The sequence below is a fragment of the Cibotium barometz genome, chromosome 34 (assembly GCF_041138505.1).
Source record: "Cibotium barometz isolate CiBa-2024 chromosome 34, ASM4113850v1, whole genome shotgun sequence".
In the NCBI taxonomy this organism is placed as follows: domain Eukaryota; kingdom Viridiplantae; phylum Streptophyta; class Polypodiopsida; order Cyatheales; family Cibotiaceae; genus Cibotium; species Cibotium barometz.
In genome coordinates this window covers 29817582-29830041 of record NC_141079.1, presented here as the reverse complement: position 1 = coordinate 29830041, position 12460 = coordinate 29817582, and the positions used below count along the sequence as shown (strand labels likewise).

The 12460-nt window shown below is 46.0% G+C and overlaps 1 protein-coding gene across 4 annotated transcripts in view; it reads right to left on the bottom strand.

The window, feature by feature from the left end:
* Positions 1-1365: 1365 nt before the first annotated feature.
* LOC147618878 (Adaptin ear-binding coat-associated protein 1 NECAP-1) overlaps positions 1366-12460 on the bottom strand; it is a 55213-nt gene continuing 44118 nt past the window's right edge. For all 4 annotated transcript variants that reach the window (XM_086773975.1, XM_086773976.1, XM_086773977.1 and 1 more), the window contains 2 exons: positions 2276-2387; positions 1366-2194 (listed from right to left, as the gene is read on the bottom strand). In XM_086773975.1, coding sequence (XP_086630101.1) covers positions 1946-2194; positions 2276-2387 — 361 coding nt within the window. In that variant the 3' untranslated portion in view covers positions 1366-1945. The remainder of the gene's footprint in view (positions 2195-2275; positions 2388-12460) is intronic.

Sequence of the window (12460 nt, the reverse complement as noted above, 5' to 3'; positions counted from 1 at the left end):
CAAGGAGTATTTGTAGCCATTTATATGGTGGTGATGTGTGGACATAAACGAATAATAGACCAGGCCACTTTTTCTCTCTTTAGGAGGCTTCTTTCCCCAAGCATATATACACACTCTTATGAGTGTGTGTAAGTGACCTTATCATGTCACTTCACTCATTCTCATCAATCTATTTTGAGTGTTTGTTTCAAAAAAAAAAATCTATTTATATGGTAGTGAGGATGTAGGCTAATAATGAGTCGAGACACTTTTTTCCTCTTTAGAAGATTTTTTTCCAAACGAATGTACGCACTTTTACGAGTGCATATAATTAACCTTATCATGTCACTTCACTTGCAATTCACTTGTTCTCATCAATCTACTTTAAGTGTTGTGCTTCCATCTCTCTCTCCTTGCTTGCTGTATATATATGTTTGTTGCTACATTGACCTGCACTCCAATAGTTGGATATGTGCTCTGCTTCTTAGTTTGCAATTAATATCTAGTGTCTTTAGTATCCTTTGTTTTGTTTCTCTACAACTCCGTTATGATCTAAAGGGTTTTCCACATGTTATGAACTTTTCTCCATTATATATATCCCATGGTAATAGTTGACACCTTCCTAGAGAGATGTTACCTTCCCATATAAGAAACGAGTTCCCATTAAATAGAACCACTAAATTAGGATCGTCAATCAATTCTTTTCTTTAATACGACCACATTCGAAAAGGAAACCTACTTCCGAAAACAAAACAAAAAGAAAGTAAAACATATGCCCCCCCCCCCCCCCCCCCCCCCCCCCAAAAAAGAAACAAATATAAATCCAATGAATAAAGGGTTTTCCAAATTGTTCGGGCTAATTTTCCTGTCCCTCTTGTAAAGGCCAAAAATATATGTAGATCCAACTTCAATCCAATTAAGCACTTTAGCAACAAAGGAGGAGCTGTGTATAAAGATGTGTTCGATCATATAACATTTAATAGGTTACATACCCATAAAGATGCTTTCAAAGAGCTTTTGAGAGAATCTATCACACACAATACTCAATAACTTGTGTAAGGACTAATACCTGCATCTTTAAATGAGATTGTTTTCATTGATGCATTGGCTAGTAATGAAATACCCTTTTAGAAAGATTAGCCCAATGTTCTACACTCACCCTATCTTATTTTTTTTATCGATCTCACAAGCTATGAAGCTCTTTATGAGAGACAAGCATCTTCTAGGCATACTAGGAAATATGGTACTAGGAAATATGGTTGGACACCATATCATAGAGATGAAGATTATCACATGATAGTTTGTTCCATGGTCATATTTTACCAAAACATGTCCCTAGGTGTGATGAATCAATTATCATTGATTGCATTAATCCATGAACCCATTAAACAAATCGTGAAGCAGACCCACTCATCATTGGTAAGTTTCATAGATCATATACACAAAAGTCAAAGTGCATTGCAGCTCAGCTAATTGAACACCAAGTTATAGAGTTCATAGCCAGAAAAACCTTATCGTGGCTCATGAGGGTTGAATTCAATCTCCAAGAGTTATCCATAACCAGCCAGCCATTTTGGATATGTTTCTGCTCAGTATATCAGCATACCGTGACAAGCTATTTCTTTGTACATTTTTCCCAAAAAACAAAGCAGTGTCGGCATACCGGTGATGTCTGTTGTTTTGAAATTTTGAAGCAATTTCATACCCAAAAAAACAAACAGAAGCATATAAAAAGATTCCAAAGGTATATATATACATCTATGATGCCCACTGCTTCTTGCAGTTCTTTGCTGGAACTCCAAGAAAAAAACCACAGATTATGAGCTGTGGACATTGGGTAAGGGGCACGATCAACGGTTGTGTGTAGCACCGCCTGAAAGTACATGTGACAGGACCACACTCTACGTAGCACATCAAGAACTCCAAGAACATCTTTAGGCTTACATCTGTCTCAGTTTCTGAGCGTTTAGCCTGCTGTCTGGAAATCTCCAAAATCATCATCGAGACCATCCTGCGGCTTCAATGGGTCTTCCAGGGACACAGCCTCCGTCTCTGAATCATTCGTTTTATGAGAGGCCCTCCGTATGAGGCCAGGGTTCGGAGGCGGTGCAAGAAATGGAACCGGAGTAGAGCTAACTGCTGCAGCCGGTGCTAAGGAATCTGGATTCTGATCAAAAAATTTTGACCTTGAACTGCCGGTTGATGTACTCTTTGACTGCAAGTACAAACTAGTATCAAGACAAATGTGCTTAAATGTAACAAGGTTTGTGTCACTGACTCAGATTGATCTCCTTACAGATTTGAGATTCAAGCGAAGTGTCTCCCCATCTTTCAAGCTGTAATCCATTGAAGGCTTTGACTGATACTCTTGAACAAGTTCTTCTGCATGCTTCTTCTTGTTAAGATACCTGGGACAAAGCTTCAAATGTCAGTAGGTGGACTTTACTAAACGCAGCAAGATGAATCAATGACCAGAATACATTTGTAAGTGATGACATGACAAAATTCTCTCTCCATGGCATGCCTCAAAATACCCCTTCCCCATGAAGTCCTCATCACAACATCCAGATATAGACCTCCACAGACTTGTCTCATGACATCTCGGAGACCCACGGCATCCCCCAAACCCAGGATTCGTGGAATCACATCCACTCCCCAAAGGACCACAAAAGCCCATTGCAGAATTTTCTATGGACCCAGATCCCAAGCTAAATAGTAGGCCCTTCTGTTTTACTTGTTTTTTATCAAGTTGAAAACTTCACAGTTTAATGTTTGGATCTGTTCCAACGAGCCACTTCTGGCCCAGCGACATTTATATCGAATCTCTCTCTCTCTCTCTCTCTTTCTCTCTCTCTCTCACGTGTGCACACACACACACACACACACACAATTTATGTTCAGACCACCCAGACAGATTCCAGTTCAGTCCATAAATCATCTCATATTTCTCCAAGTGCCCAAGGTTCAAGGGTGGAAAGTGAAGATTAAGGGTCATCTTCTGTCTGAGAGTCACCTCAGCCAAGTGAAGGTCTCCAAGGTCAGTTCAATCCTGGCTATTTACAGCCAGCAGTCAGCCGTTCTACTCATTCAATAAAGCAAATACACCAAGCGTGGTGAGGGCCCATCACTGTGTACTGTCTCTCTTCTCTCTCTACACTCTTATTCAATAAAGCAAACACACCAAGCGTAAAGCACAAGGGTGCTGAAAGCTATTTATCAAAGTAAAATCCTCGTCTGTAAGCTTCCGCATGTTACAGTGTGAAGAGATTCAGCCAAGAAAAAAAAAAACTGCTTGTGTGGTTGGTTTATAAATGCCAAAAGCGCTCCCCATTCCCGTGTGACTCCTGTCCCTTGAAGGACCGTTGGTTTTCAGCCTCCGGAACGCGACTAGAAATGTCTCCCACACACACACGATGGATGGTTTGTTTGCGGTCAGAGTTTGCGGTCAGGCAGAACCTTTACCACTCCATCTATGGCGACCTCCAATGATAAGAGAGCACAACAGATCCAAGAAGAGACTGTCACTTCTACAACAACAGCATTAGGGAGCAGTACTCTCAGGGACTGGATGACCTTGATGTTCCAAATTTTCATGCAACTCATGAAGCAACAGGGAGATCAATTGCTTGAACAAAAAACTATGATCCAGGCCCTAGAGAAGTGATTCCCTCTTCCAACCTCTTCTTTCCACATTCCTCCTTCCCCCCTCTCGCTAATTGTCATCTAGATCCCTACTCCAGTTTCTACCTCTACTAGCTCCGATGTCACGTGCATAGCCATGGACATGGATAGCCTCATCACTAGTCCCGGATTCCGCATTGTTTTAGAGGAGACTAGGGGCAGATTTAGAGTCAATTTTGCACCCAAATAAGCTCCAGGAGTGCCCAAGACATACACCCATATATGGGACACCTTTTGGACGAAGCTTTGTGGGCTGAAAAGGTAAAACTGACTGGATTACAAATTTTCTTCTTCTCCCTATAAATAGCCAAGCTCTCGTTTGTACATATCATTAAATCCCCCTTTGGGATTAGGTCATAGGCAGTTAGTAGAAGGTCTAAAGTCAACCTTTTGGTTTGGCCAAAGGCCTTAGAAGGTGTATAGACTATTGGCATATATGCTATGAGTAGTGCCACATGTGAACATGGGCTAACCAAGGGCACTTTTCTCCCTTTGGGTTTTTCCCCTGGGATATTAGGTGTGAAAGGACACCACTCATATACTATATTTTGATATTGTGGAGTCAATCCCCAAGCTCCACACATTGTATGCTATCTTCTTTGTGTGAGCATCAATCACCATCTCTCTCTCTTGAGAGTGCTTGCTGCTGTACTTCTCTGTGCGCCTCAGTTTCTATGCAACCCTAACCCTAACAATGGTATAGAGCAGGGTTCCCCCTTCTGCACGCCTGTTCGCGGAATTCTGTCGCCGGCTGGACTTCTGTCGACTCTGTACACTTCCGTCGACTGCTCGGCTGTCCGTCCGTCACTTGCCAAATTCCATCAGCGGCACTACCAAGCTCCTGCTGCCTGTGCACCGCCCACCAGGCATTTTTAGCCCGTTACAGCCTCCAATACAAGCGATGCTCTGCCACCCGGCTAAGCTCGCACCGCAATGGACAGCGGCTGGCTAGGCCCTGCCACACTTGTGGCTTACATGGCAGAGGCCACATTTTGGCAAATTCTTGGTTCCCCATTCCGTCGCCATGAGCTCGCCTTCGGTACTCCATTCGTCGCCGGTCTACAGCAAGTTGCCATCGTCCAGCCCGTTCGCACCACCACGTCAATCTGCTCCCGTTGTCGCCTGCATCTTGCCATCGTCAGCGGCGACGTCTGTAGCGCCTCCATCTCCGCCTGGACCTGTGTTTGAGAGATGGGCTCTCGCCTGTATACGTGCGCGCCTCCCTGTATTCCGACTCCGACCGTCTGCACAGTTGCCTCGTCACCATCCGCCCCCCTACAGCTCTAACGCACTTGCACCTCTGCCCCCTACACCTCCGTCTTCAGCCCGTCACCTTCTGTACCTCGCCGTCTACTACCCGCCGCCAAGGTCACCGGCTGCAGCTACCTACAGGTCGACTGTTGTAGGTATTCAAAAATTTTGTGACAGATAATCAGTGCTTAATCGCAAAATTAAAGCTCATTGGTACACAGGTTTTTGGGGCTTTTGTCAATTATGTGCAATTGACACATAAATCAACACATTGGTGCTCAGAAATTTGGGGATTTTCAGCATTGCTTATCTGTAGCCTTGTATTCGGGGCAAAACATTTGCACAAGACCTTGTGGTTGCTTGGCATTGCACTCCAGTGTGTCTTGGATTTTGCCTGCACGTGCTTTTTACAGCATATTTGGTTGCACGTATTTGCATATCTCTTGGTGAAGAGATTTCAGCAAATGGCTGGAAATACAACCGATATATTCGGGGTTATGTATCAGGTGAAGGTGTACGCCCTGTTGACATAGTACCTAACGCGCCTGGCCGTGGTGCTCAACAAGCTTTAGTACCCACTCCTCCCCCACAGGAGCAAAGGAGATGGGATACTCCCGATGCCCAAGCGATGGCTTTGTTTGCTTTGTAAGTAAAGCGATCAATCATACCGCATATTAGGTCTTGCAAGACCTCTCGGCAAGATTGGGATGTACTTGAAACCATGTTTCAGGCAAAGAACGAGGCCAGGGTTACACTTCTCAAGAAAGAGCTTGAGAACTTGGACATGAACGATGGTGATAGTATGGCTGATCATCTTACGAAGATCCAGGATTTCGGGAGCAGCTACTCAATATTGATGAGGTCATTTCCGAAAAGGAGTTGGTTTCCAAGACACTATCATCTTTGCCAGGAACCTACTTGAACTTCCACACATCGCTCACTCTCTATATGGAGGGAAAACCGGAACCAATCTTGTTTGAACAATTGGTTGGTTTATTACTACAGGAGGAGCAAAATCGGAAGAACAAATTTTCCAGCATGAGTGGTAGTGATGGGGCTTTTGTTGCTGTCACGACCCTGTGTTTTTCTCTGGAGAGTATGCAGGTGTGCACACCGGGACATGGTGGACAGTGTGAATGGCATCAGTTTGGAGTTAAAAAGGAAACCCATGTGGGGACAACTCCAAGTGTGTGAAGGGGACAAAGAGATTTTAATTAAAAAGGTTTTATAACCTTTGGTGGCCCAAAAGCTAATTTGGGAGGCTACTCTACTCTTGGAGGATGCGCCTCTTTCTATCTCATGCTTTTTGGGAGGCGCTTGCTGGATCTAATGGGTATGCTTTTTCGAGAGGAGACTAGCGGGCTGGTTGGGCTACAATGCAGCATAGAGAAGTGATCAGCAGGGCGCACAGGACTGAAGCGCACTCTCTCTCTATCTCTCTCTTGGAGGGTGGCGGGCAGACTGCAAGCAGCGCATAGCTCAGTAGGGAGCACAGGCGGGCAAACTGCAGGCAGCGTACAGTTCAGCAGGGTCCTTCCTTTTGTGCAACAGACTAGCGGGCTGAACTGCCAAGTTTCTCTCTCTCTTGCTAGAAGACGAGGCTGGATTGAGCATGTTTTCTCTCTTTGAGGACTGGTAGGGCTGGACAGCAGGGAGCATCGGGTTGGACAGCAGCCTTGCTCATGCGTTTTTCTCTCTCTCTCTCTCTCTCTCTCTCTCTCTCTCTTTGGAGGAGGGGATTGGCAGCTTGGAGAGTGGAATCCAGGGACTTTTTATGGGCTGTTTTTGTTTGGCAGCAAATTCAGCTATGTGCTTGGGTTTCCGGCTGCAAGTACAGGTCAATTGAATGTGTTCCTTGGCATGGGAGTGATGCAAGCTCGCATGGCTGCATGCTCATGGAGCAGATTGTTTTCTTCCTGCTGGAAAGGAAGAGAGGGACCTAAGGTTATGGGCATCTCTATGTTTCCAGATGTTTCATGAGGGAACAGGTAACTAGATGTATGCCGTTGTTGGCACTGTTGTTGAATGGTGCTGTGAAAGGTTTCAAAGGGAAACAGGCCTAGGGGTTTACGTGGAAACAGGTCCTAGGTTTCTCGAGGAAACATGTTTTTGGTTCTCTAGGAGATAGGTCACATGCAGGCAGAGGGTACAAGAATGGACACATGTCTGGTACAGCCTTGCTGCTGATTGGACAGGGGTTCGAATTTCCATGACTGAGATGGATAGTACCCTTGGAAGGCAGAGAGGGTTGGTACAGGTGTGTCGACTGTATGGTATGCTCTGCTGTGATGCGAGTTCTCTTTTGGGAAACAGTTTGGAGTCGTTGTTGTGATGCAGGAGCACTGGATGTGTCAGGGTGTGATGTTGTTCATAGGGTGAGAGGCTATGGATGGTTGTCGCCGCCCTGACCATGGGAGAAAGCTTCTGTATGCAAGACTCATGTGAAAGAGACTTTTGATCTGAACAATGACTCGACTTTTTTGTGCCGAGTGGATATGAAGCCATGATGCAGGGTCTTTGCAGGCTTCAGAAGTTTTACTGTGACGGTTGAGTTTCCAACCTTATTGTAATCAAAGCTCTCTTATAATTAATTAAAGAAATACCGCAAGGGACGCCACTGCGTTTTGGGGCCAATCGGTATCCGTGTACTGTTTCCAGGAGCACTCTAGCTCCCCCTGTTTGTTTTCCTTTTCTTGGTCCTCAAAGGTGTTGAAGTGTTTTGTGTGCGAGTGTTTGTTTCACACCGCCCTTTGGTTTCGACTGAAGGCCTGAGGCCGGTTTACAAGGTTCCGTTTTGCCGGGACATCGTCAACTTTCTCAAGTAGGCGAGTCCGTGGTTGCTCTGGTCGGGACAATCGCCAACTGTCCTAAGGGGGCAAGCTCGAGGTTGTCACATGAGAGTCACATCAAAAGCTTCAACATGTGGAAAGTGAAAAGGAAGCGGAGGAGGCAGTGCAGGACTGTGTGTCTTTGCCTGTATGAGGTGAAGAGCAAAAGCTGAAGATGAAGCTCAAGAGAAAAGACACCAAGAACAAGAAGTAGTCGGCCAGGAACAAGAAGCAGTTGAAGTGTTATGGTGCAAAAGATGGGTTGAAGGCTATGGCTTTCGACACTTTGTCACTGGTGGTATCTTCACGAAGGCTTCATGGGTTCGGAAGGCAGCTTCTTTCTATGTTTAGCAATGGTGATCTACTATGCTTCATTGGGGACTTGTGCTTACCACTTGGGTGGAGTGCAAGCAAGTTTTGGGTGCCTGAGGATGTATCAAATGAGGCTTAGACAGAAGTGGAGGAACTTGATGAGGTTCTTATGTCACATGCACTCTGCACTCAGTGCATGGTGACAAGATGGCTCATCATCATCAGAAGTGCAACAGTTGTACAGTTTTAGAACCCAATAGGATGATATTTGTCGTACGCCGTGACCCCATTGTACATCCTCAGTCTAGGATAAGTCAGGCACGAGCTACGTAGGTCATTCCTCAGCCTTAGCGGGTCAGTCAGTCAGTCAAGTCCCTTAACCCACTTGGAGAGAATCATTCATGCATGTAGAGTCAGTAGAAGCCTTAGGGTTTGCATCAGAAAGCACTCTGCATCCTGCATAATATGCATTCATATGCCTGTGCATCATTTAGAACATCCCCAAAGCCTTAGGGAATTTACTGGGATTTATCTGGTATTTTTTCCATATTTATTAGTATTTATTTATCATTATTTGCATTATTGGGCATTTATAAATATTAACTTTATTAAATGACCAACCTCCAGTTAGTATAAATAGGCTTCCCTAGAGCCTCTTTTCTCATTCAGTCTTCATTGTGCTAAGAGCTCTCCTTCTCCTTGCTTTCAGCCCAAGACTAATCCAGCCCTAGAGCCCATAAGCTTTCTTCTCCAGCCCTTGAGAACCATAGCTTCAGCCCAGCCCTAGGCGCCTGCATTCAGCCCTGAATTCAGCATCAGTTCAGGCCCACAGTTCAGCCCACAGTTCAGCATAGTTCTACGCCAGCAAACAGTGCCAGTTCTCTACGTTTTTGCACAGCCGTACAGCAGTCCATCTGCGTTTCTGTTCCCGCCGTACAGCAGCCCTGCAGTCCCCTGTTTCTCATGCGTTTCAGTCCTCAGCCCTCTCTACACCTCAGCGTTTCTGTCCACAGCAGATTCCAGCCCTGAAGGTTCAGTCTACACCAGTTTCCAGCCCTGAAACAGTTGTTTGCATCAGTGTTCAGCCTTCTATGCATCATCCACACATGCAGCAGTCATCTGGTGAAGGTAACACAGCATTCATAAGTGTTTTCAGCATTCTAACATAGTGTAGAACAGTCCACCTTCTTCTTCTTTGAGCCTCAGGTGTGCAGCCCTTCCTCATGCCCTTGGGAAGAGTGCATAGGCTCGAGATCAGGTCATCGAGGTGTTTCTACAGCAGTGTACAGATCAGCCACTCTCCGATCCTCCGAGATCTTGCGTTTGGCTTATCTACAGTCCAAAGTCATTCTCTCTAAAGTAATAAAGCAAATACTATCTCGTTATCGGGATAGGGGGCCCTTCAGTGGGTAATTCGGGACCCAATCTGGTGTACAGTTCTCATATCTCTCTCGCTCATCTCTTTAAAGTTTGAAGTAATGAAATGGATTGCTAAACTCACGAAACTCAGGATACAGAAGACGGTGTGAGCATTTGTGTGACAGGATCAACCAATACAAAGACTTCCGCTGCATATCACATTGGTATCAGATTCAGATTGTCCACACACACCGTATCCTAGCGTGGGGGCATCCTTGGATGGTTAGATTGCGTTCCGGCACGACCACCGACTTCAGCATCATGTCTACAGGAGAGAGTACTCATCAGCCGGAAGACGTCTCCCCCGAAGGAGACCTTGTTCTTCCGCCTACAGCAGACACCATAGCTCTTCTTAGAGCTCAGAACCAGCTACTCATGGAGCGTCTCCAACTCTTGGAGGCAGCACCAGCACGTCCTTCTACACCTCCAGCAGCACCCGACTACATCTCCCTCTTCTTTCACATGGAACAACAAAGGAGAGAGGACGAGGCCCGAAGGAGAAGAGAAAAAGAAGAAAGACGGGACTACGAGGAAGCCCAACGCAGGATCGATGAAGACCGGCGTCAGGCTGACCTCGCCGCTCGGGACACCAACGTGAGCTTGATCGAGAACGTATGTTACTCGAACACCAACGGGAAAAGGAGGCCATACACTTGAGGTATCAGCAGCTCTCCTCAGTCTCCCCAGTCATAGGTGTCACCAGCCAGCATCCCGCAGCAGCATCAACCACCATCATTCGCAGTCAACCAAATTTCAGTAATAAGTATGATGGTAAGTGTGATCATTCATCTGTTAATCAATTTGTTCATCAGTTTAATGCTCATTTTCCATTAGCTAGGATCACAGACCCACAAGACAAAGTCCACTTAGCGGCTCCCCATCTCACTGGTGAGGCAGTCACTTGGTGGCAGCATTGGTCTAGTATTCATACAGACCAGGCCACAGGTGTCACAGCCTTTGACTGGGACATCTTTGTCCATGACCTGAAGACCAGATTTCTCCCGCCCCAGTACATGACCGGTCTGAAAGACGAGTTCTATGGACTCAGACAGAACGGATCCCCAGTGCTTCAGTTTTCCGGTAAGGTTATTACTTTAGCACAGCAGTTAGGGTTATCTGAGCAGGCCAAGATGGAGCAATTCATTCGTGGATTGGACTCCAACATTCGGTTCACAGTTCGTAACTTTGAACCAAGTACATATGACCGGGCTCTGACTCTCGCTCAGAATGAAGAAATGAAGCTCAACGGGGGCAAGCCCAAGCAGACATCTCAGTCCAGTACCAAACCCCAACAGCAGCAATTAGCTGCACAGACAGGGAAAGGTAACGCATCTTCTAAAGATGCTAAGAAGGACAGCAGTAATAGCTCCAGTTCAGGGGGTAAGAAGGATAAAGAACCTAAGAAAACCCCTGATGAAAAGGCTAAAGCAGGCATTACTGGAGGTTATCTTCCTCCAAAGGAGCAAAGGAAGTACCAGTCGGAAAATAGATGTTTTTTCTGTCACATTATAGGGCATGGTAAGAAGGATTGCCACAAATGGCAAGCGGCACAAGCTGCCAAAGCCCCTTCTGCCACAGTTGCCACAGCCTCCCCAGCTCCTCCAGCCCCGCCTACTACCTCAAATGCAGTTCAACTTTTACCTTCCATGCATCCTATGCCATCCGTGGTATTTGATGCTAAGCAGGAGGGTGAGAGCGATGCTGCTCAGAAGAGCCTCATTCGAGCTTATGGCTCTGCCCAGGGCCGACAGTTTGTAGTCCTTTTCGATATGGGCAGTTCTGAAGACGCCATCTCTCCCCAGTTGGCTAATAAATTGAACTGCACTTTAGTCCCATATCATCTGGATGTGGACGGGTTTACACCTGGTCTTCGCACCCACATTTCCCAGAAGGCAGAGCAGTTTGCCTTTGAAGTTCAGAAGGCCTCATTTCAACGAGATTTCATCGTCTCACCTTTGTTGGGGTGTGACATGATCTTAGGAATTTAGTGGTTCCGTTAGTATGAGCCTATTCCCAATTGGGGGCAAGACACTTTTACTATTTGTAAAGGTTTTCCTGAGCCTGTCATAATTCGGGGGGATAGAAGCATTCTTGGCATCCCATTGATTTCCCATCTCCAGGCCAGACGAGCTATCCGCAAGGGAGCAGAGGGAGCACTCCTTTATGTTCGTGCTCAAACAGCCCCTCCCTCGTTAGTAGCATTCCTTACATCTTCAGTCCCTCAGTTAGCAGACCTCCTATCCAGACACCAGGACATTATGCTTAGGGACGATCTCCCGCCCAGTCTCCCACCCTCTCGCCTTGAGGACCATCACATTGATTTGGTCCCTGGATCAGACCCTCCTAGCAGGTTTCCCTATCGTCTTTCCAAGACTTTAGAGGGCGAGTTGGAAAAGCAGTTATCTGAGCTTCTCCGAGCCGGATTCATTCGGCCTTCTTCCTCCCCATTTGCTGCACCTATCCTATTTGTCCAAAAGAAGGACAAGTCTGCACGCCTTTGTGTAGACTACAGGGCATTAAACAAACTCACTATCAAGAATAAGTTTCTTATGCCCAGGATAGAGTACATTTTGGAGCGTTTAGACGGTGCTAAGTTTTTCACTAAGATCGACCTCAAGAGTGGTTACCATCAGGTCCGCATTTTTGAAGCTGACATTCCAAAAACAGCTTTCAGGACAGAGCGTGGTCACTACGAGTTCGTAGTCATGCCTTTTGGGCTTACAAATGCACCCGCAACGTTCAATAAGATGATGTCTAGGATTTTCGCAGTCCACATTGGGAAGTGTGTTTTCATATTCCTTGATGACCTACTAGTCTTCTCAGCCACTGCGGAGCAGCATGAGAAAGGTGTGGAGAAAGTCTTGCAACTTTTGCGAGATAATCAGCTCTACATAAACGCCAAAAAGTCTATCTTTGGTGTTAAGGAAGTTCAGTATTTGGGCTACATCATCGGTTCCGATGGGATTAGACTGGACCCATCAAAGGTTCAG